This window comes from Falco rusticolus, chromosome 5 (assembly GCF_015220075.1).
Source record: "Falco rusticolus isolate bFalRus1 chromosome 5, bFalRus1.pri, whole genome shotgun sequence".
Taxonomy (NCBI): domain Eukaryota; kingdom Metazoa; phylum Chordata; class Aves; order Falconiformes; family Falconidae; genus Falco; species Falco rusticolus.
In genome coordinates, this window is record NC_051191.1 from 61318900 (window position 1) to 61343586 (window position 24687).

The following is a 24687-nucleotide window of genomic DNA, read 5'->3' on the forward strand; positions in this document are numbered from 1 at the left end:
TGTCTTTATTCCCTACACTCCAGGATTTGACTTTCCCATAAACTCGCTTGAAAATGCTGCTATCCATGTGCTTAAATATGAACAGCTACACTGCCAAACAGCTCAGGAACCTGTACTCCTGGGTTTTCAGAAGTTACACACAGAGGGCCATAGTGCAAATAGTGGAAGGTTGGTTTCCTAATTAATTTCTCATTTTTAAGCGTGCCCTTCTCAAACGTTTAACATGCAAAAAAATGCACACAAAATAGCTCCAAACTCTGTTTCTCAGAGAAATGCCTACCTTCACAATTCAAAAGACAGAAACAAATCACAGTTGGATTTACCAAGGTGCCCTCTTCTGGCCTTCAAAATAAAAAGTTAGCTTGCTGTCACCTAGTTTCTTTGCATGGAAGAGGCATCAAAATGAACAGCTGTTTGTGCAAATACTCAATTTATTTTAATAAACTGGCCAGAAAAATAGCACTACAGATAGTTCTTGATACCATACAAAACACATTCAAAAATTCTTCAGTTATAAATGAGTTTATAAAAATAACTTATAACATTATTCTAGAACTCTCAGTAGAAATATATGAATTTGTTGCCAGGTAGAAATTTAGACATAAGGTATTCCGTCCAGAGGGCTGGAGAGTGTACCCTCTATTGACACCGCACTACTAAATTTCTGAGAACCATTTAATAAAAGTAATCTGAACCTTTCTGCTAAAACAGACAGAAATGAAAAAACAGATCATAAAGCACATTCATTTCCATTACAAAGAGGGATTTTCACCATGTCTTGATAAATATGTATACAGTTTATCCAGCACAGGAGGAATATTCAAGAATTCATTATTTTCCATGGAAACCTCTGTTGTAAAAGTATTGTTTTCTTAATTAAATATAAAACAAAGCACACACGGAACTAAATAAGCTTTTAGGCCATGTCCACGTATAAGAAGTTTCACTATTGGTTTTTGGAGGCTGGGTGGGGGTTTTGTTTGCTTGTTTGTTTTGGGGGTATCATTTGGTTGGGTTTTTTTGATTCTACAGGGCCACTAATCTGAGGGAGAGTCTCACTGCTGCTGTGTTCAAATTGGCCAACTTAGACCTGAAACAGTGCAGCATATGATAGTTCATATGGAAAGGAAGGATTTATTCAAATTTAATAAAGTTGCACAGGGCTCTTGGAAGTATAATTCATTCCACATTGGAATTGTGTCTAATTGGACTAATTGGACTAATTATAATCTCATAAGATTCAAGATAAAGCTAAGATCACATGTACGTTATATGCACGGTTGTTACTTTCAAGGGAGAAAAACCACAACAACTTTCTGTACAACAAGGCCTCAATAAAGAGTGTTTTCCTTTCTCACTAAGGAGAACATTTTCCCAAGTAAGTTTTTCTAAAATAAAAAGTCACAACAGAGTCAGTTCGGAAGCCAAGAAATACCTTATTCTAGACAGTACTAAACTTTTTTCCAAAGACACCTTCTTCCTCAGGATCAAATATGTAGACACAACTTCCCCTCCACAGCCATGTGAGCTGGTAAAAGGCTGGTAAAGGTCATGAGACCTCGCAATTGCTGTGTTATAACCGAGCACGCATGGGCACTATGCAATTGTGATAATCTTCTTGAGTTCAGAAGTTCTTTGTTCAGGTAAGAAAACAGAGAGGAATAAAAGTAAAACAAAACAGTTGCTGTCCAGCTACGCTAGCAGTTCTTCCATCACTGCCCACCAGACAATACAGGCTTCAGGCTGTGACCTCATGAAAGCATTTGTTAAATGCCCTGCTATGCAACAGCTCGACAATCAATATTCCCATTGCATTGCTAATTGCCAGCCAATCACCACAAGTGACCAACTTCCAAAGTGCTCTTCTCCTCAGCATGATGGAACACCCTGGTTAAAACCTACACACTTCCACAGATGTCCGAGGATGACTTCTCCAAAAACCTTTCTTCTGAATTGCACAGGTCAGACACTGTGACGAAAGTCAGTCTCTGGCAATAACAAGAATGGGGGTCTTTAACCTCAGCATCCGGCCTGAAGGGTACTTTCACCAGAACGCTTAGTCACGGACAGGGTGGTGAATATCTGAAAAGAAAGAAAAAAGAAGATTTTTAGTATGGCTAAAATGGATTTTTTCTGGAAGATCAACATGGGCATAATGCTCAAACCCACAGCTATTTCTGAAAGTAATAAAAGAATAATGAAAAACATACATTTTAAATCCTTGCCACTAAATAGCGCATGCGCACACATACAAATACCCTTTGTTCTCTTCATTTACCTTATGGTCTTCCTTATACAGTGGAAAAGAAAGAATTAAGGAAGTCACATGGCTTCATACCACCTTCTGCTTAATGCTCTTAAGTTTCTACAGTGCAAACAAGCTCAGCAATAATAAACTCTGGTCTTTGCACCTAATGAATACGTGTCTTTATGGCTCAAAGATAACTTCTTTGTTGGGAAAGTGAAGTTAACCTAAGGCAACAGCTTTGGGGAGAACATAAATTTTGCCTCTGTACCTTTTTAGTTATTACAGAAATGTGGAACTGATTGCTGATGTAGGTATTATGTCTGGGATCTGTATCCTCTGAATAATGGCTAAGAAACACTTAGTCAATGTAGTTTGAAAAAGTCCAATCTTCACTGCTCTCAAGTTTACATTAAAGAAAACAATGTATTAAAAAATAATTATTGTAAAATTAAAAGGTATCAAAATTCAGGAAGAAAAAATCCTACAAAAGCTTGTTTAATATTAGAACTTTACTATGCAAATATGCATAGTTTTGCGTAGATAATAATACAGAGAGGAAAAAAAGGAAATCAAAACCACTTCTGCCTAAATGGTTCAAAGTTGCAGTAATTAGCTATCATCAAAGCCATCTCTCAGGAAGAATAAACTTAGCACAGAATAAAGTACATACACATTTCAGTTATGCAAATAACACTGAAATATCTAAAGATAATGGGGATCTGAAAGCCCTACAGTTATCTAGGTAGGAACTCTGCTGCATTAGGGCTGCTAGCAGCATTTCAGAGAACAACATCAATAAATGATGTATCTCTTCCACTTTCTATAAGCATGTAAAGCATTACATACAAATCAGGAAGACAAATGCATGACTAATATATATGGCAGAAGAACAGCAATATATTTAAACTATAGTTCATGGCTTGAGACAGGCTTTTTAACTCTTCAGTTCTGATTCACAGACTGACATTTATTATTTATTATCTTCACTTATTATTATTTCACTTTGAAAGACAAAGATTAAAACATGCAAAATTTATCTTCTTTCTTTTTGGCCCGAACTGCAAACTGTGAGTGTGCTAGCCAATTCCAATGGCTACAGGGACCACACAGCTCCCTAACTCCAGCTGGGAGTCATTTGATAATTATGGGAAATGCAAGTTTTTTGACAAAATTTGTTAGGTATTGAAGTGAAGACAAAACCTTAGATCCAACAAGTGGAAAGCCATTATTAGCTAACTCAAAGAATCATCTCAGCTTTCAGAAGACACTTGCTCTTCATCACAGCTGCTTGATTATACACACCTGTACTTCAAGCGGTTCAGTACAGCCTAGGCTGCAAAGTAATTCCCTATAAAGCTGAGGTCCTACCAAATCTGTTCTTGCAGTTATTTGTACTTTGTCTTGCAGGAAACTCCATGCAGTACTCATGTTTTCTGAAGAATAAAATGCTGCTGACATAAGAGAAGCAAAATCTGGCTCTAACTTGTTAGCAGCGAGGAAAAAATGGGACCCTCAGTCTTACAGTCTTCTTCAAGTTGAGTAGTGCCATGTTTCACAGGAGACTCTTAGAGCAATGAATTAGTACTAATGCCAGTGAAGATGTCAGCATTTGACCCCCCAACACTGTCCCTTTCCTGCTCAGATCAGACTTCATTTTTTTTTTAGCTTTTACATGGATATAAAAGTAACACCAATATTATCCATCATTCTGTTCATCCAGATATATGCAGTCCTCACAAATTCCCAACAATGTTTAAGCATTTTTTAAATCAAAGAATACCATCTTGCACTTTGATTTTTTGTTTACTGCTTAAGAGATCAAATAAAGTAACAGGCACAAAAAAACTTTTTGAAGACTGGCACTAAAAATTATCACTGTTCCCTGGAGCTTTTAAATAGTGTGTTTCTCCTGAGCCAATTTCTTCCTCCACCACTCAAACAAATATGATTTTCTGAAATTACCTCCCTAAATTATGTCTAATCATCATTCTATTCAGTTTCAATTTTAGCAGCTCAGATGTCCAGAATAAATTATGACTACCATCCCCTTTTCACACTGCATATGCTAATATCCCACTTGAGTTCACAATGCCTCCCTCCCTCGAAGCTCTCCCTCCACAGGGCCCCCATAAGGTAAGGACCTGCAACCCCTCTTCAAGGGCTTCCAAGAACACCATTAGATAATACTACAGATAAAAAGCAGAATCTGTATTGCAGATGCTTTGAAGATGATTTAGAATGCTAGCAGTCCATTCCATTAATGGAGTTCATACTATATCGCATATACTGTATCTCTTTGGAAACACAAAACAAGAGAAGCAGACTTCACTTCTGCAGACCAGCATCCTGGTGCACTCTTACAACTCTTTGTAGCTAACATAAGCAGGTAAAAACAGAGATTCTGTAAAAAGACCTACAAAGGTCATAAACAGTTCGCAGGGATCCTCAGCTAATATAAATGGGTCCTAATGCTACTACAAATCAGTGGAGCATCTCTGATTTACACCTAGGAGAAGGTGTCCCCCACCCGCTAGAGAAAATTAAGCTCTTTGTTACAGAGGAACAGCAAGACAAACACAAGAAGAAACGTTTGTGTGGCCTTACATACTTCACTTCAAAAGTGAAGGCCTACAGGTTAAAGGAGAAATCTTTAAAAGGGCAGAATTTGATCGAAAAATTGTCATGTAGCTGATCCCCTTCCCAACACCAGTTTACAAGCCTGTTTTGAGCACACATATCTAAAAAAAATTAGCTTTGAGAATCATTTTAGCAGAAATACTATTTGAAGACCTCATAAATGGATCTTTGAGTGGAAGGAAAAAATCTATACTTTCCAGCAGAGACACCACTGGATTAGGGGAGACGATAAACATTTCACAAATGAACACACTAAAAAAAAAATAATCTCCCAATAATCTATGTGTTAGATTGCTAAATGGTAAAACCAGATCATTTCCTGTCCTTCCTTCCCCTCTACCTTCCCCCAATTTCAGACCTCTTTAATAGAGCTCTGCTATTCAGATTTCCAGCACCTTACCCCAGAATGCTACGAAAGCTGGGCTATGTATACAAACCTCTGCACAGACGGGATGAATTCCTATGGTGCTGTCCAGCTGCTCTTTTGTGATCCCACATTTAATAGCAGCTGCAAACCCTTGGGTGACTTCTCCAGCATTTGGACCAAGGACATGGAAACCAATGACTCTCTCCTAAATAGCAAAGATAATCAAGTGCAAGCACAGTCAATGCATTCAGTTCTCTTTAGACAACATGTAAGGTTTTCTTACTCAAGAGCATATAATTTAATCAGCTAACAAAACATACCACAAATAAACGTAACCACACAAATGTGAACTATCATTAGCGCCAACAGATGGGAAATAGTTGGTATAATTTTGTTCTTTCTGAAAAGGAAAAGATTCAACTAAGAACTCAAGAAACAGCTGCCTTACAAAGTTTTGTGCAGGAGTCCTCCATTGACGCCAACAGCATACAAATTTAACACACACCATGGTCTATGCTTGATTATTTTGTTTGTCCAAATTGCAACCTGCATTTAAATTTTATTCAGGCAAGCTACTCCACTCATTCCAACAGACTGCTTGCCTAAGTAAAGACGAGCACCTTGCATGAAGGTTTGCAGCATCAGGGCCTATGCTAGATGGCTACATGGTGCGTTATCTACCGAGGAACTTTCAAGTTGGTAATTGCTTACAGGAAAGGGTCACAAGCTGAAGTTCTGGCTAACCAGGTACAGCAAGAAGTGTATCATAACTAAACTGACAACTACTCCAGCTGCAGTGTTTGCTGTCATTGGGAGATAATACACCTAGAGACTGGCAAAAGAAACTGAAAGGCATCCAGTTACAAGGAAGATATTATTACTTCACACTTCTCATATCTGTACTACTGTTCAATTGCAAAATACGTCAAACTACTGCACATATAGCCTCAGCACTCAACAGAACAAGCTGTGCTGACCTGACCTGCTTTTCTTAAAGAAAGGCTTGCTTCTCTAAGAAAAGCAAGTCTCCTTTAGAAGTACAAACTGCTCTTTAGTGGCTTTTAGGGCATTAATCAGATCTTGCTGAGCACAGACGTGGCCCAGTTGGCTATCAAAACTTTTCTGCTCCTCCTGCTAAATATCATGTATAAGGGAGTGTGGATACTCAGTAATACACTGAAAAGTTGTTTTTCTTTCAGTAGGCCTGAGGACTGAGATTTACAACAGGGTTTATTTACGTAAGTAACGCTCTAATAAGGATAATTCCATTTTAGTTATTACCTTATTTTCCTTTAAAAATATGGACATATGTAATAACGAAATCAAGATAACTACAATTTAAAATAGTTACTGAACTATTTTTCATCCAGGGTAACTTCCAGCTCTACCACTAGATGTTTAAACATGTTCCAAATTTTCAGGACAACGAATGGAAACAAATCAATGAAACACTTTCAATCACCATTAAGCCTTTTCATTTCCTTAAGTAACTTTGGATTATGACCATAACCATGGGTTCTAAAATAGCTTCCACACTAGTGCAGACTCCTCCAGGAGGAGATGGGCAAAACCAGACAGTTTTGAAGATTTTACAAAATGGTGATGTGATGCTTAGAAAGATTGCAGAAAGATAAATCTGTATCTAATGATGAAAGAAAAGAGGTAAAACATGTATTTTTTTTTAGGACTGATACGCCACTACCTTAACAGGAATATATTTTAACAGCATATTATTCTTCATAATAATGTATATTATTAAAATCAACTAATTTTTTTATTAAATAGATGATGATCATTCAGAGAGGGGCATACCAGTCTTTTAACCAATTAGTAATTTCCCTTGTGCTTCAGCAGGTATGGTACGTTCCATTGCCAGGAAATTTTATCCTAGTCCAAGGATAATCCTGGCATTATCACTTTAAATGAGATTTGTACAGGCAAGGTACATTAATCCTGTTAGAACGAGCTCAAGGGTTTTATAGACACGTGGATTTGCAGAGGTTTCAATTTGTGATGGCTTCTGAGTGACCTCAATTTCAGAGAGAAGAATCTCTTAGAAAAGAATGTCCCAGTTTGGGGAGGGGAGAATAAGAAAAACTGATAAAACTTCTAACCATTTTTACATGCATTGATTCCCTCACATTTCAATGAAGTCTTAGAGATCTCTACTTATTTTAGGTACATGGAAGACACACCATATACCAATAGTAATGGCAGAGTTTTCTATTTTACTAAGGGTTGGTTTTGTACAAACAAAGTATTGCATCACTATTGTCCTGGTTTTGGCTGGGATAGAGTTAATTTTCTTCTTAGTAGCTGGTGCAGTACCATTTTTTAGATTTAGTATAAGAATAGTGTTGATAACACACTGATATTTTTAGTTGTTGCTAAGTAATGCTCATATTAAGTCAATGACTTTTCAGTTTCTCAGGCTCTGCCAGTGAGAAGGCTGAAGCAGCACAAGAAATTCAGAGGGGACACAGCCAGGACAGCTGATCCGAACTAGCCAAAGGAACATTCCATACCATAGAATACCACGCTCAGTATATAAACTGGACGGGGGGGGGGGGGGGGGGGGCGGAGTTGGCCAGGAGGGGCTGATCGCTGCTCGAGGACTGGCTGGACATTGGTCAGCAAGTGGTGAGCAATTGTATTGTGCATCACTTTTTTTTCCCCCCCTTCCCTTTGGATTTTGTTCTTCCTTTCTCTCTCTTTTTCCTTAAAATTGTTATTTTATTTTATTTCAATTACTAGATTGTTTGTATCTCAACCCTCGAGTTTTACCTTTTTCCCCGATTCTCCTCCCCATCTTGCTGGGGGGTGGGGGGTGGTAGTGAGCAAGTGGCTGTGGGGTACTTAGTTGCCAGCCAGGGTTAAACCATGACAACTATACATATTTATTACATTTCAAAAGGCAGAAAAAAATATATCTAAGTTTAAAATGAATTTTTTTAATTAAATTATTATAATTTATTGTAATAAAAATATTGGTATAATAAAAAACTGTTTAATTGTTAAAAATAACCTATTTATAGCTGTAGTATCAATGGTCTCTATGATGAACATAGAGCTACTGTTTTCCCTGGAAGGAAAGAAGCACTTACGTTATCTTGAATATTGCAAATTATCTTTGCATAGCATTTGTTGTTGTCTCTGGATGGCACAGTCCATTCCAGTGGCCAGAAATGACTATGGTACACCTGAAAATACAACACAAGTTAAAAAAAAAACCACAAAAACAGTTATGTAATTTCACAGCAGAGAGCAGATCTTCTCAGAAGTGCCAGATTATCTTAAATAATGAGCCATGCACGTAGCATTTGGAATATCTGAAATAAGGGCAAAACTCTTTCCCCTTGGTGAAGTCCAAAGAAGGAAGCCTCTACAAAACAACTGCTAGTGTCGTCCAATAATTAAAGAAAAAAGAAACCGTAAGTATATTACACTTCCAGGATGCAGTTCACCATGCTTTCATTAAAAAAGACAATTACAAGCTTCCCTCACAGAAGGCTGTACTGTCTCTGGGTTTACCCAGAATGAAGGCAAAAATATTTCTCAGAGCAGAAAATGGGAAGAGCCTGGGTTTAGGAGAGATAGTATTGTGTATCACTGCAAAATGGAAAGTACATTAAAAACCCAACACATTTTCTTGTCTGTCCCAACCAGTGCCACTGGGCAGATTCCTAACTGCAGGTAAGGCTGCTCGCCCACCTGTATAGCACTTACCTCAGAAAACGATGGGGTGTTTTGAGGCACTGTTCTACCCAGAACTCCTGACAGCTCCCATTATAAGGTAATCTCAAATTGATTACTATTTTAAATAAAATTTTAATTGATCATAACTCCAGTAAAAATACATTCCTTCACAAACTAGGAAAGACAACTTAATGTTTTTCCATATTAATGGGCTCACAAAGCATTCATAATTATGGCTACCTGAAACTGAAGTTTAATGGAATGACAGATGTGACTCAATAATCTTACTGAAGCTTGCAAAAGCAAAAGCCAATATGGTGACATGATAAAGAAGCCAGAAAAAACTAAATGAGAACTTAGCCAGAACACAAATGCTTCTGGATGCACATTTTAAAAAATGGCTTTGAAAATTGAAAGTGCATTTCAAGTGCATTCTTCCACAAAGAAGGGACCAGTGTTTAAAATGTCACAGCAAGAATTTGACTCAATAACAAAAATTTGACTCTGTATATACAAACTTCATGGGCAGATGAGAATTTAAGCCTTTGCCTTGTAGTCAGGTTAACAGTACTTGACACACTGCTGTTTTGAGTCATATTTACTTCTTCTCTCCATGTTCCAATTCAAAAAATGTAATTGACAAAGCTAAGAGGGAGGCAGGTTCTCAGGTTCGTAAACTGCCACTTATCAGCTTATTTCCCCAAATAATGCTTCTCAGGTGATCTTCACGGGACATAAAAGTTCAATTTATTGTCAGACTCCCTCCCCTCATGCTTTCTGTAATGTGGTCAGTACAGTATTTTGTAAGAACAGCCTCTGGCACTAAGTGCTTACATATGTCTAATTTCACTCTTGACCAGCAATCCCAATGAATGAAAAGGGATTACTCACATGAGCAAAATTAAGCACACATTTCCCTGCATAATCAAAAGAAACAGGAAAAACGAGCATAACATTTGGCTTTATCAAGTAAAAATCACCATGGCAAGGAATTTGCCACACTGTAGTTACAAAAAGCTCCACTTTGACATTAAAAGCAATGTATTGCTTCTAGCACATACTCAGCTTTAATTTATCCTGAAGTATTTGCAAACACAAAGAAATCTTTTTTTAAAAAAAAGAAAATATCAAACATTCCACCTTCAAGCCCTGTTTGCCAGAAACAGAACATATTTGCAACTAGAGCTAACAGAATTGTGGACTATTTTTATAATATGCCCAGGAACTGCCAAGGAAAACAAAAACGTACCTAGTCGCCTCCTGCCCTTACATCAGAGCACAGAACACTGCTTTAATTGACTCTTAACATTATATATATTTTAAATTACAAATTGGGAACTTAAAATCCAGAGGCATTTAAACTAAAGCATTTACCTCAACGTTTTCCTCCCCAAACTTCTCCACCGCAGTCTCTTCAGAATACCCACAGGCTCCATACTCCAAAGGAGTGAATACAGTAGTTGGAACATTCACATAGTCACACTGTGTGGCATACAAAACAAAACAAAAACCCACAAAACATTAAGAATAAAATCAACACACTGGGTAAAAATTCAGCAGTCTGAAAGACAGGAAGAAAAGTCAGATTACTCATAATTCTGAAACTGACTGTATTTTTTTTAATTGTTTTAAATTAAACCACAGGTTTGGGTTTGTCCCTCTCAGAGCAAGAACAGAAATACAGTTTAAAGACACACTGACATTAGTATGCATGGATTAAAAGGAAGAGGAAATTCAGTGCCATGTTTTAAAAACGTGCCAGATCACAGGTCAACCTGGAGATAAAAAGTAGACTGTTCAACTCCTACAAAGCATGCTATTTTTAGCTGGTGATGCTGCAAAGACACCACCACCATCCAAAACCCATCTTTTTTATCAACTGTGTCCTATGTGATGCTGAAGAACCAAAGACATGAACTACAGCCACTTGAGGGGACAGAACTAGGACTCATACTGTGTGCCAAATCACATACCATGAGAGGCAAACATTGACTCATGACTTCACTGGAGCTTTACGTGTTCTAGAGGCTCTCTCTCTGGGCCTGACCACCCTCATGGTGAAGAAGTTTCTTCTTATGTTTAAATGGAACTTTCCCATGTTTCAGTTTGAATCCATTGCCTCTTGTCCTTGCACTTTATACCCCTGAAGAGTCTGGCTCCATCTCCTTTACCTTCTACCATCAGGTATAAATACACACTGATACAAGAGCCCCCACCAGCCATCTCTTCCACAGGGTATAAAAATTCCCAGCTGTCTCAGCTTCTCCTCGTGTCAGATGCTCCAGTCCCTTAATCATAGTCCTGACCCTTTGCTGGACTTGCCCTGCCCTTCTTGTACTGAGGAGCCCAAAACTGGACACAAAATCCAAACCTGTCTCACTGGAACCAAGTGGAAGGGAAAAGATGACTTCTCTCTACTTGCCAGCAATGCTCTGCCAGGATGCATCTGCAGGATGCAGCCCAGGACGTTACTGATCTTCTCTGCCATGAGGGTACATTGCTGGCTCATGGTCATCTTGTCCTCCATACCCCCCTGAGGTTTTCTCTGCACAGCTGCTTTCCAGCTGTTTGTCCCCAGTCTGTGCCAGTGCATGGAGTTACATCTCCCCAGGTGCAGGACTCTGCACTTCTCCTTGCTGAACTCCATGAGAACCCTGTCAGCCCGTTTCTCCAACCTGACAAGGTCCCTCTGAGTGACCGCACAAACACTGGTTGCATCAGTCACTTCCCTGGTTTCGTATCATCTGCAGACTTGCTGAGGGTGCTCTCTATCTCACCATCTAGATCATTAATGAAGGTGTTGAACAGTATCGGACCAAGTATCCAACCCTGTGGCACACCACTACTGGCCGACCTTCAGCTGGCCTTTATAATGCTGGTCACAGCCCTCTACGCCTGACAGTTCAGCCAGTTTTCAATCTACCTCACTGTCCACTTATCTAGTCTGTACTTCATCGGTTTTATCTATGAGAAAGTTATGGGACACAGTGTCAAAAGCCTTTACTAAAGTCGAAGTAAACAACGTTCACTGCTCTCCCCATATCCACCAAATTAGTCATTCTGCCATAGCAGACTAGCAGGCTGGTCAGCTGTAATTTTAGTGATTTTATTTTCTACAGATTTCAACTCTGATTTCCTTTGTGACCAGGGATCAGCAAAGATGCTGCTTACTATTCTTTCCCCACCTATCCCTAACTTCATTATGTTTCACACAATCACCCTTTCCAGATTTGTTACAACAGCAACATATGCCAAGTTCCCATCTAAGTAGTTACTAATTTCTTGGATTCACAGAAAAAGGTGTTGCTTTCTTTGGCAGCATAAGGATTTTTGTACCCTGAGAGACAGTTATCTGGCATAAAATGTAAATTAAGATACATCCATAGCATTGCAACAATTAAAAAATTCTGGCTCCAACTAAGTTTTTCTTAAACTTTGCCTGACTGATGTAATGACAATATGCACACTGATTCAGGATTCTGTTACCACAATACCTGCCAACCTAAAATAAACAACTCAATCAAGCTCTAAATCTGGCTGACAGCTGAACTTGATATGAGTAAACAGGCTCTAAAAGAGAAAAACCTTTATACTCATGCCCTCTGGTTAGGAAGGTGAGACAAGCACCCACATCAGTGGTGCTTGGATTGTTGTTCTTTAAAGGCTTTTTAAAGGCTCTCCTTTCCTCCTGGTTTAAAGATAAGGTGTAAATGAGTACCCATGTTACTCCTATTTGGACTAGTATAACTTGGCTGAAACCTACAATTGCACACGTATGAAATGTAAACACTGAATTGATGAATTCAACTCTCAGGTATAAATCCGTGAAGACTTATTGGTATGTTTAATTTTCCTTCATGTCCATATTCAATTACAAGCAAAACTATGTGTTACATTGAAAACAGATAGATGAGAAGTGAAAAAATTAGTGGAAATAACACTGAAAATGAAGAGCATCACAACCTCTATTATACTCTATTAGGGACCATAGATAGGTTTAGTAAACTGCCTATGAGTTCGAGTTAAAGCGCTTAATGGGACGGAATGATTGCTGACTTTTAGGGAAGGCAGTAGAGCTAAAAACAAGTTAAATGATCTCAGTTAATTTTATTATCATTATACTCAGAGAAAAATAAAACCTCTTAATAGAAAAAAAAAGACCACTGCTTAATCCATAAGGTATTAATTTCATCCTACACAATTAGCAGAACATATCTGCAGTAATATCTTTGCAAGGGGAAAATTAAAGTGATCATCAAAGCTAATCCTTAAAGGCCTACTGTTTTCCATAAACTAGCAGACTTGCACTCCGCACTTTGAAGCAAAGCAATGACAAGTGTTTTGTGGCAAATGGTTCCTTACCTTACTGGTTGCCCCAGCATAAAGCCTTTGAACTAACAATCTTCCTGCCTGGATTGCCACTGGTGTGAGTTCCAGCTTGTCCTGCAGTATATCTCCAACAGCATAGATATACGGCACGTTTGTTTGCTCCTCATCGTTGACAGGAATTTTTCCTGTTCTGCAGTTTGAATTAACAAGAAAAAAAATTCAAGTGTTCTGCCATGAAGACTGGAGGTATAAATAACCTTGCAGAAGTTAGGCCCTTTAGCTTTAAGAGAAAGACACATATTTGAAGTATGAGGGGAAAGAAGTAATATTCACAATCTTACAGTCTTGGGCAAGAATGTAAAGTAGTGCAAATATGACCAAAACTACAGGAATGTACACATTGGATAAGGGTAGCCCATGAAGTTGCAATTCATCTCCTGAATCAATTCTTTGGTGAAGCACAAATCCCTTCCTCAGACACCCTCTAATACCAGCTGACCTGTGTACTGGCAACTTTGAGGGATGACAGAAAGAAACATTCTTCCACCTAAGCTCCAGGAGAGAAGAATTTCTCTACTACTGAAACTCCAGTCCAGTGGCTGAAGCAGCTTCTATAAATTTAGCCTTCAGGCTTCTATACAGAGACAGGTCAAGCTGTTCAAACACCCTACTTAAGGGACAGCCAGCAAGCTTTTTTAGCTATAAGTGTACTGAGCTAATGGAAGTTTTTAATTATTAATACTTCCTACTTCATTAATAAATGAGATAGTGCAGTAATCACTGCAGGAAAGAAGTGTAACAGGGAAACCTAATCAGACAGGCACAGAAACAGTCACAGAGTTACTTGAGGGGCCAGCGGTGTATTAAAATCCAGCTTCTTCAATTTTCCTCTTGTTAACAAATATACAGTTCATGCTAATAATTGTATAGCTCATTCTATTAAGCTACCAGTAGGTGTCCTGATATCAAAAGATGTGTACTGTTCTACAAGACAACACGGCTCTGACCTTTTGAGTGGACCAAAATTTCCACTTATTTAGAACTTCGCAACAGTTCCCTTCAGCAACATCAGTCACGGCATTCACATATAAGCTGCCCTCTGCGCTGTTTTGCCATAGACCACCAAGTCAAGTCGTGGTCCCATGTCTTTTCTTCACAGGGAAGATCATCTAGGCCCCATGTGCCTAGGTGTTTTAGTTACCAGTATCGAAAACGTTACCAATAGCTCCACTCCCTGGTGCAACGACTTCACTACATTAAACATTAAATGCTCCTCTGCAGGAGACAGGTTGTTCCCAAGGGTTGCTCTAAGGCAAGAAATAAACTTCTCCAAGATGTAAAACACATCATGAACCCAACTGTGAGTTTAAGGAATGCTTCTTTGACCTTATATTTCACAGTAAACATATAGTAGCATTTACATTCAAATATAAACAAACCCCACAACACTAAAAGCCTGTAGGAACAATTACATCTCTGCCCCAAGAGGTGGTAGAGATGAAAACAAGAAGATGAGAAGAAGAGAGTACAAGGAACAACTGACAGATCCTAGAAAGCCCGGTCACTGGAAGAAGCTGAGACTGACATGTGAACCTAGACAGAATGGAGCAGACACTTCTGACTCCCAGCATTTAGGAACTGACGTTGCAGTATCAAAAAAGCAAATGTGGCAGTACTATGGGAGAAAAATGCAACTATTTGCTACATAGTCTCCTATCCAAGTGTGTGCAAAGAGGAAATAAATTTTTCCTCAAAGCATTTAAATGTCTACGCACCACCAGTAAGTGACACAAGCTCATAAGTGAATGGTATACAGACATCTGTCCTTACTTTTCATTGATCTTCACTCCAACTTTGTCCAAACCAATTTTTCTTGTGCATGCATCTCTTCCGATTGCTAGCAACACCTGCAAAACAGCAGTGTACATTACTGATTTTTTAAAACCTCAAAAGTGCATTTGCATGTGGCTATCTATTATTTTCATTATATACTATGGATTAGTATCTAAGGCTTGGTCACTTTACAATGAATATGTACAGTCACAGAGTTCAAAACAAGCCACACCACCACCATGACCTAACAATACCAGGCTTTAGGCTTTAATAGTAAGATTAAATACAGCCAAATAGCTTTCCCTGAAAAAAAAAAACCTCACGAGTATTCTGAACAAATTAGTTAGGGTCAGATTCCTTATTCCCTCACAATTTTATACCAAATTGTTATACCTACAAGAGCAGGTGACCCAAAATGCTCCATAACGAAAGGGCTCTTTAGGAAGGAAACTCAGATGCTTAGACAAATAAAAAGACGATACAGTAACCTTTGTTTTGATCAGAAAATATTATTTACTTACATATTGTCTCAGCCAAGTCACTGCCAAAGAATATTATTTGTTGAATGTATTTGTTTGAACATTTGTTCAGAATGACGAACAGACTGGGCCAAATTCTTACCCATCCTATCAACTTGGCTACCTTAACAAGCAAAACAAGTTCCAGCCTATACTTGCACAAGGAAAAGTGCTATGAGCTCTCCAGTCTTGGACAGCTGCCCAGGTAACTACACAAAGTTTCTTACACGACAACTAAGAATTGTGCTGAAGGAATCGGAGATCTGCTTCAGCTCTTTTAGTTGACCAAGCATGCATGCCAGATCTTCAGAGCTGAAGGTCTTAAAATGCATCACACACAGCTCATACCTTCTATGAGGAGTGACAGCATTTCAGCGAAAGATTTAATAAGAAATCAGAAATTTCTTTAATGAAAGGATGACACTGATTTGCTAGCTAAAAAGCTTTCACTGCTGTGGACCAGGAAATACAGTATTACAACACTGTGCAACAGCACTGTTGTTATTGCTAAACTTTACCAAATATTGGCCCTCAGATGAACTGAGGCATGTCCTTGTTATGGGACGAGTGATGCACTGTACAGGTGAATGAGGTCACTGGCACACAGCATTTGCAGCCTAAAATCCCAGGCTGGCAAATGCTTGTCTTTATGCACTCTGGGTAGTTCCAAACACTTTATTCACAATTTCCCCTCCTCCCCCACTTCCAGCACCAAGGCCTAAGAAAATGAGTGGGGTGAGGCGTGATGGAAACAGTCCATCAAACATATAATGGCATACCTGCACAGCGCAATTTTACTGTTCTAAGTGGATAATGAAGTTCCCCGACTGACTTGCCACAGGGCATTAGCTGGTTTTGTGAAGATGCTGCATCAGCAACAGGTCTTAAGAAGACATGACACCTGTTTATTTAGTCTTGCACAGACCATTGTTTTGTGCTAACTCCAGAACATGCTTTATTTGCTATGAAAGCTGTTCTAAATCATTCCTCATCATTTATGGCAAATATCCCATGGGGGAAAAATCCTGCAACTGATTCCACATGACCAAGCTCACTACATCCCTAAGCTAAGAAACAGGTTTCAAAAGCAAGCAAGTGATTTGGCAAAGACTCCTGACTATGGATTCTGGGACTTTTGTCACGTTAATTACCTGTTGATTCTGTGCAATTACCATATTTTGATGATTAAAATAACTTAAAAAAAATCTAACTATGGATAAAAACATCCCACAAAATCTCAACATTAAATGGAAGGCTATTTCATGTTCTTCAGGTATTTAGACTCACAGTATTGTATTCTCCTTCAATTATTTGTGTCCCCTTTGTGGACTTGGCTGTAACTTTCAATCTTCCAGGAGTTCCTTCCTCAACCTGCTCAACCTACAACATTTTGGGGGAGGAAAAAAAAAAGGGTTTCATTTCAAATAAAGATATGCAAATTATCTTTGTCCCACCCCATATTTTATCATTAAGAGTGTTTAACCATGACCTAATATTAAGCATTTATTCTAAAGATATTTTCACTTTTCTCTACATTTTGTGATTACCACTTGCGTATTTAAACATTCTGGTTTATCTCCACACATTTATTCTTATGAACAACACGAAGACCTCATTTCTGTTTATAAAAGTTGATTGATAGCTAACTTCTTGTCCAAACCCACCATGTGAGCTGCTGGTATCAACTGGGGACAGAGGAGGTGAGAAGGACGAGAACTCTTGCCGGATCTGGAAACACCATCAGATATTTTCTCCAACCTCACCTACAGGGCCATTGTGCCTTACACCCACGGGAAGCCACTGTCATAGCCCAGCCCTCAGCATTACAGGCCTTTGCCCTGTTTCAGTTACATTAGTCCGACATATAAAGCTGCCATGGCCTTGCATGAGAGGGCAGCAGCTGGCTCTAAATGGCTGAAAAAACCACCATCAGCTTAAGAAAAAAACCCTTCAGAGTTCCCCAGAGCCAGCTGAAATAAATATTCCTCATTTTAACTACCGATCCAGGAAAAAAAAAAAAAGCAGCAAAGGTGAATTTTTTGGCAACTATGCTCTTTGTTCAGAGTAATAAAAAATGAAGGTTTCATTTTATATACACTCCCTTCTACCACTCATATATCAGAAAATACTAAGGCAGCCACAAAACCACTGGCTTTTTTTCCAAACCCACCTCTTTCCTCTGATAAATAAATCAACTAAACAAGTGAATGGAATTGGAAGCTACAGAAGTGGGTTATTTTTTGTCCTCATTAATATTGACCACACTGTGAGGAAAGGACTGTGTATCTTCAGCTACAGTCCTTTCCTTACCTTCCCAGAAAACAAGGTGCTCGCGGCTTCCTGCGGCTGGTTATACATACAAGAGACATGTAAGTGTGCAACACAATTCTGGAAATTTTGGTGTTCATTCTACAGATGAAAAAGTACTTTTCAACAACTGCCTTAGTTCCTACTTCATATAAGAGACAGAAAAAGCGAAGTTCCTGATAAAGTTCTGTTTTCCTCTTTTTTTTTTTTTTTTGGTTTCAAAAAGCCTTCTGTGCCATTCTACCAATTTTGAAGGATCACTGTTCAAAGGTAGCATTATTTATAATAACTCATCTTCTGTCTTCAAACATCCCAACAAAGGGCTTTAATAAGCACAACACGCATAACTGCGGAAACAATGTTTGAAAGAGATGAGAAGACCTACTGAAAACATACCCTGCAATTTAAGTTTAAGGATATTCTCAGCTAGAAACAGAGCCAAATATTTTATTCCAATTGAAATCAAAGATATGTAGTGAAGGGACAGGGTAAATTTTGTGATTAGAGTGATGGACTGCCATTTAGTTGAAATTATATGCTTGTAGAAACAGCTTCCTTCTTTCTCATCCCCCACTAGAGACTACTAAAAGCTAAATCTGAAAATAAAAGCTAGATAAACATCCCTGCTTTTCATATAACATGGGATTTCTGCAACCCAAACATGCATAAAAACAAAGTTTGAAACACGTACTTCAGCTTCTCACAGCACATCTCATACACTCTGTAAGAGAAGGTCAGATCCACAGCATGGTAACTGGCAGAGCATTTTTTTAAACTACACGTGATATTGCTAAGGGTGAAAACGAACAGTCTTCACTCAGTTTAATCCCCTAAACGTTAAACTCAGTAACTTAACACCAAATTGAAAACTGCTTAATACATTACTTCCCATTTTATAATAATTAAGCACTAGTTATTATGAAAAAAAGTTATGAAAAATACTGTTAGCACGCTCTGAAGTCTTTGATAAGGCAACTTTACATCAGAAAAGCTTCAGAGCTTATCTAATCTGCCTTTCAACCTGAATTTGCCTATACATGTACATCACTAGCTGCACAAGTACTCCTACTGAATTTAATGAAAATTGAGCAAGTATTTGAAGACTGCCAAATTAAGGATATAGGTGGATACTTCTAAAGCTCATTTACTTTTCTGGATAGTCAACTGGTCCTGGGCACATATAAGCAGTACTTTCTGGCTGAGAATTTGAGAACTGAGAATGAAAACTATGACTATTTGTGATGCGCTGTGCCTGATCTTACAGGAGATTATGTATCTGCTTGATTATGAGCCTGTGAGAAGTTTCACAGATTCCAGGACAACTGCTGAATTTGCAGGACCAGGATAAGCAGGAGTAACAACATTTTTAATGCACCATATACTAATCTACCTAATTCTAATAAAAATGAGTTCTGAAACCTCACAAAATTTTAATACTAAGACTAAATTGTACCTGTCAATTGCATATGATTCATGACTTATTCAGTTCAAAACAAAAATTAGCCCATACTATATCGTAGCAGATCCTGTACTGCAAATTCAACTTTTGTATTCACTAAGATAATTTACATCTTAAAGCGTTATGATAGTTACATTGCAATGGGCTGTAGCCACATACCACTTTGAGCCTACCTTGATCGGCACAAACTCTCTAATAAAGTTGATTCCATGTTCTGCCATATATGCGCCAATTTTGTTTGCAATATCCTGGTCAAATCCTCTTAAAAGGATGGATCTCACCATTACAGTGACATCTAACCCAAGACCTGCAAGAAATCCTGCACATTCCAAGGCAACATAGGAAGCTCCAACCACCAGGGTTTTCCCTGGACAGTAAGGCAGAGAGAAAAGGTCATCACTGGAAAAAAAAAAAAAAAAAGAAAAGGAAGTTAGAGACAACTGGAAGAATGTACTGTGGTTTATATTTATCTAATTTCTTCTGTAAGAATAGGACTTTATTCCTCTTTCTGCTCACTAAAAAAAATCCAACCACTTAATTTTTTGGAAATTCATCTGGAATACAAGATCAGTACATGACAGATTAAAATTCTAATTAGGAGTACGTATACGTACACACACACACAAAAGAGTATGAAAATTCTGATTCACCACAAAAATTCTGAGGTTTTTTTTCTTTACAGAAACTTATGTCATATTGTTAAAAAAGGCAGGTTGATGGTTTTTTTTCCTCTGAATCTTGCTTCAGTTGTTTTTCTGCAAATTTAGCTCTCAGGAGTGAAAAGGAAGAGGAAAGTGTTCAACTTTAAGATAAAAATCCCACCTTCACTTATTCAAGACTTAACCTACTTAACCTTTTGGCTAAAGCATTATACATAGTGCCAAATATACACAGACAATAAAACAAATTAATGCAAACCACAGTAACAGGCAGAGACCAAAGTGCAAAATTATAGAAAACATGTTTATTTGCCTGTTTTCCATTCCTTTCAACTGCTTCATCAAGCCATGTCCCTTCTATCACACTTTGGACCTAGACTATAAAACCACAGCTTCTCAAGGAAGCAGGAACTCATGGAGGCATCATATTTGCTCAGCAGAGTCTTAGGCAGAGTACGGGAATACAATTTTCCAAATATTTAAATCTAAAATAAACATCTCTCTCTCAGCTAACAACTGCAAAGGCTAAACAAAGATGCTCTCTGCAAATGTTGTGGTGGAATAAAATGTGATTGTGTAATTAAAGGCTACATCATAGTTCCTATCCCCCAGGGAACCCAGTGAAGATTACACACACAGCCTCAATCTGATAGTCTTTAACTCTGGCATTCCTGACTTTTCCACCTTAATGTTATTTTAAAGCACCACTTTACAGGCTATATTATCTGTTACCTTTAATGTCACTAGTATTTATTAGAAAGGCAATACACAACATGGTGTTTTGGTTTCACAGGGATTATGCCAGTTATTTATTTCATTGCTATAGATTTACAAGCTGTAGTTCCAACCTCTGTTTCTACATTAAGTAACTTAAAATTTACTCCAATATGAAAACAGATTTCATCTGCATATCACATTTTTTGGTCAAAACTGTTCTAGAATTGCTTGGCCTTATCAATTAACCAGATGTTTGAAACCAGTTTCCCAAAAGTTGAACTAACTTCACTGACTAGCTGGTAAAAAATTGGGTTGAGTTTCAAGACTGCCTCGATGCACAAAGACAAATACACTTCTATCGGCTTCACAACATCAACTGCTTTGCAGCTCCTGCTTTCCTTGATATTTGAGCAGGGAGGTTTCTTCCAAGCAGACTGTGTTCTTCATTACCAAAAAAACCTTCAGTATGTGAACTGAAAGCCCATAAGGAACAGGGAGGAAGTGGGTGTACTGGTAACTGGGGCAAGCTGATAAATTAATTTTACGATGGACACACATGATTTACGGTATTCTCAGTTACTGCTGTTATCAGTCAGAAACAGAACAAACCTAGCCAGCCACCCACCGCCCTGTGATGTCTACTAGACACCAGTGTTCTGGGCAGCTTGAAATCTGTCTATAGCTATTTTCCCGTGCTTACGCTCCCCTAACAAAAAGTTACATAGGAAAGAAAACCAACAACCAAACAGCCCTGCCCATGCTTCACCACTTCCTCTTACCAGTGAAGCATTTACTCATGGTGAATGACTTCATATTCCCCCCTGTTTTTACCTGCTAATGCAGTATTCCTTGTCTCCAGGTATACCCAGGTAGCGTGGTCGTTCACCAGTGGCAATAAGAAATCTCTCAGCCGTGTACAGCTTCTCAACTCCTCTTTTATTTGTTGCCTGTGGACAAAGTATTAGTCCAAAGTGAATACTCTGCAGTCCTACCAAGGGAAAAATTACTCTTATTTGAAAAGCATCTCTATTCAGAAAGTACTATAGCAAACATGGGTAGGGAGTACCTTAACTGTGTGTGGCCCAACAAATTCCCCATATGCGTTCTCATACGTGACTTTCTTCTCTCTCAGCGCAACCCGATAGCCCCAGTTCAGTGAACCAACGTAATTCTGAACAGATTCTGTCATAGTCATCCAGTTGTGTTTGACTGTTAGAAACAAAAGAGAAAGACTCATTTTTCAGTCTGTGAGTTCTTTTTCCATAACGAACCTTGTATTCTCAGACAGATTAGTTTCATGACCTAGTCACCTTTATCTTATTCCTTTTTTATTCCAGGCTAACTCTACTGAAATTCAAAGAATTACATCAGTGCAGACAACATGAGAGGTCACAGTGGAACAGATAAGACTTAAAACACGGAAAATTTAGACTTCCTGCATGATTGTTTTCTATTGACACATGCTGTGAGCAGGTGACGTTGCTTAATAAATGAAAACTACGCATGTTCCCCACTACAGGATTACACTTTAAATAAATCCCAATCCTATAACCATGCACATTAGATCTTATATAAAGTAAAATTCATCTTATGTAGTAGTGACAGAGGCCAATGGAAAGGAAATCCTTGGCTGCAATTATGGGGAAGTTTCTAACAGGGGAGATTCTGGGGTATTCCCTTAGATGTTGTGTTACATTCAAAAATGGAGTAGTACCTTATTGTTTTTATTCACACAACAACCTTATCAAATACTAACATGATCAGAAGATATAAATAAACACATCAAATGCTGCAAGGCAATAAGCCCCATGGCTTTAGACTTGAAAAGTGCTTAAGTTTGTGTGTAATCTCTCTGAAGTTGCCCCACATTGTTAAAATGAGCACACGCTTAAGTGCGACAAGCATTTGATTGTGGAAAGAGCCTCTGGATTTTCAGCCCAAATGACAAAACTGCAAAAAATTGTTCTCCTTTACCTTCTTCTGTAAACTGCCATCCAAACTTGCGTGAATCTTGCAAGGCTTGTCCCAGTAAAGCTGCCTGGTGCATCAGTTTTTTAGGTATACAGCCCACATTTACACATGTTCCTCCAAGGCCTGAGAGAAAGGGACAGAATGTGTTTTTCACACCAGCACGGCTGATCTCAAAGGAGAATCAGAGTCTCTGAGCTGTAAAGCTCCTTTATAACAGATTTGCAATAAAGAGAAATTTACCCCATGAGTTGCCCAGAGGGGTAGGTGTGACAAAATCCAGCACCATCACTTTCTTTTCATATTTGGCAGCCTCCTACAAAACAAATTAAATAAGACACATATCTAAATATTAGAGGTTAAATTTGGAGTAGATGATAACATCATGCATTGCTCAAAAGCTTTGTGACTTTTAATTAAGTAATAATGAATGATTTGCTAGGGAACAGCCAGACAAACCATTAATCTTCTGAATAATCTGTGCACTCAGTAGGAAAAAAAAGATGAAAGGAAAAAAGCAGGCATTCATACTGCTACACAACAGCACAGCACCAGCTGATACACAGAAGACTCTGGGAGTCAAACCTCCTATTCTCCACCCTGTCAGTTTGTTCACACTATTTCCCCCAATGTGCCATTTATTTTTAACATACTTAACAAATTCTTCATTAATCCAATTTTGCCTTCAAGATGGTTTCTCAAACATTTGAAACCACATCACACAATGACATAAGTCACGTGGCCAAGCATTATGACTGTGTTTATCCAATCTTTTTTCTTGTAGTTGAAGGGAACATTAAATTTTGAGTATAATCTGTAGTTGTCAGGACTAGCTCTTGCTCTTCAAGCTACTCAACGTGCAGCAACTTGACTTTACTGTCAGGATGTGCAGATGTCATCCAGACTAGAAAAGTGATGGTTTATTTCATGGTATTTCCCCTGAGAAGTTTCATTAGCAAATCTACAATCAATGTGTATGAATGACACTGAGAACTGGGATTTCTATACTGATTCCAGTGTTTCCTTTGTGCTTTTTAAGAAAAAGGTAAAAATTGACAGCAATAACTGGTGCCAGGGAAAAACACTTAAGTAAGCATTACATAGCTGTAAAACTATCATGACAGATTCCCCCATGAGATGCAGAAAAATAACTTCGATACTTGGAGTAACCACAACCGTACTGCATCACATGATGAATTCTTAAGACATGTAAGTAATAACAACTGTAGGTGCAGCATATAACCCTAAGGCCTAGGGTTTGGCTTGGGAGGAGCTGGACAGCCTTCAGCATTATGTTACCAGTAATACTTGTTAATCCAAATAGTTGACAACCAGAATTTCAATTTTAAATGTAACTTACCTCATGCAAAATAAAAATCACATTTCAAACAATGGAGGCCATAGACACCTTTGGAAAATATTAATGTACTGGATTTCTGCTTCTGATAAAGGTCAAGATCGGCCAAGAAGCTAATTTCTATCTGTTGGCAGCACCTCTGAGAAAGTTCCTCAGAAAGGTACTTAGGGCCTGAGACATGTTATTAATGCTCCTTTATAATGACAGCTCTTACACGTAGCTCGAAAGACCTTGCTGGTGTTAGCTAAATAGTATGCAAGGATTCCCAAGCTTACACTCAGCTATATGCTCATATAACACAGCACAGCATTGCTTCGCCGCCTCAGTAGAGACCACAGATATAACCACTTCTGCAGAGTGATATGCCCACAGTAACAAAACCTGCCCTGTAGGCTTTCAAACCTTAATGTGTTTCGGTGCAGTGCTGCATGAACACAACAAGGTTGGCTTAAGGCTGGGGCTGTTCGGTGTGAACTGATAGTAGTGGCCTGGCAATGGTCTGGTTCTGTGGCTGGGTTGCACAGAGTCAGTTTGGCAGTGTTTGCATTCAGCATGGAGACATGCCTCCAAAATAATAAGCTCTGAGTACAAT

The 24687-nt window shown here is 38.5% G+C and overlaps 1 protein-coding gene across 2 annotated transcripts in view; it reads right to left on the bottom strand.

Moving 5' to 3' along the window:
- Positions 1-413: 413 nt before the first annotated feature.
- Positions 414-24687, bottom strand: part of TXNRD1 (thioredoxin reductase 1) — a 47718-nt gene continuing 23444 nt past the window's right edge. For both annotated transcript variants that reach the window (XM_037389140.1, XM_037389141.1), the window contains exons 4-15: positions 22982-23054; positions 22745-22864; positions 21837-21979; positions 21602-21717; positions 19568-19793; positions 16916-17008; positions 15108-15184; positions 13311-13467; positions 10323-10430; positions 8357-8452; positions 5323-5457; positions 414-2082 (exon numbers count right to left, since the gene is read on the bottom strand). In XM_037389140.1, the coding sequence (XP_037245037.1) occupies positions 2020-2082; positions 5323-5457; positions 8357-8452; positions 10323-10430; positions 13311-13467; positions 15108-15184; positions 16916-17008; positions 19568-19793; positions 21602-21717; positions 21837-21979; positions 22745-22864; positions 22982-23054 (1407 nt within the window). In that variant the 3' untranslated portion in view covers positions 414-2019. The remainder of the gene's footprint in view (positions 2083-5322; positions 5458-8356; positions 8453-10322; positions 10431-13310; positions 13468-15107; positions 15185-16915; positions 17009-19567; positions 19794-21601; positions 21718-21836; positions 21980-22744; positions 22865-22981; positions 23055-24687) is intronic.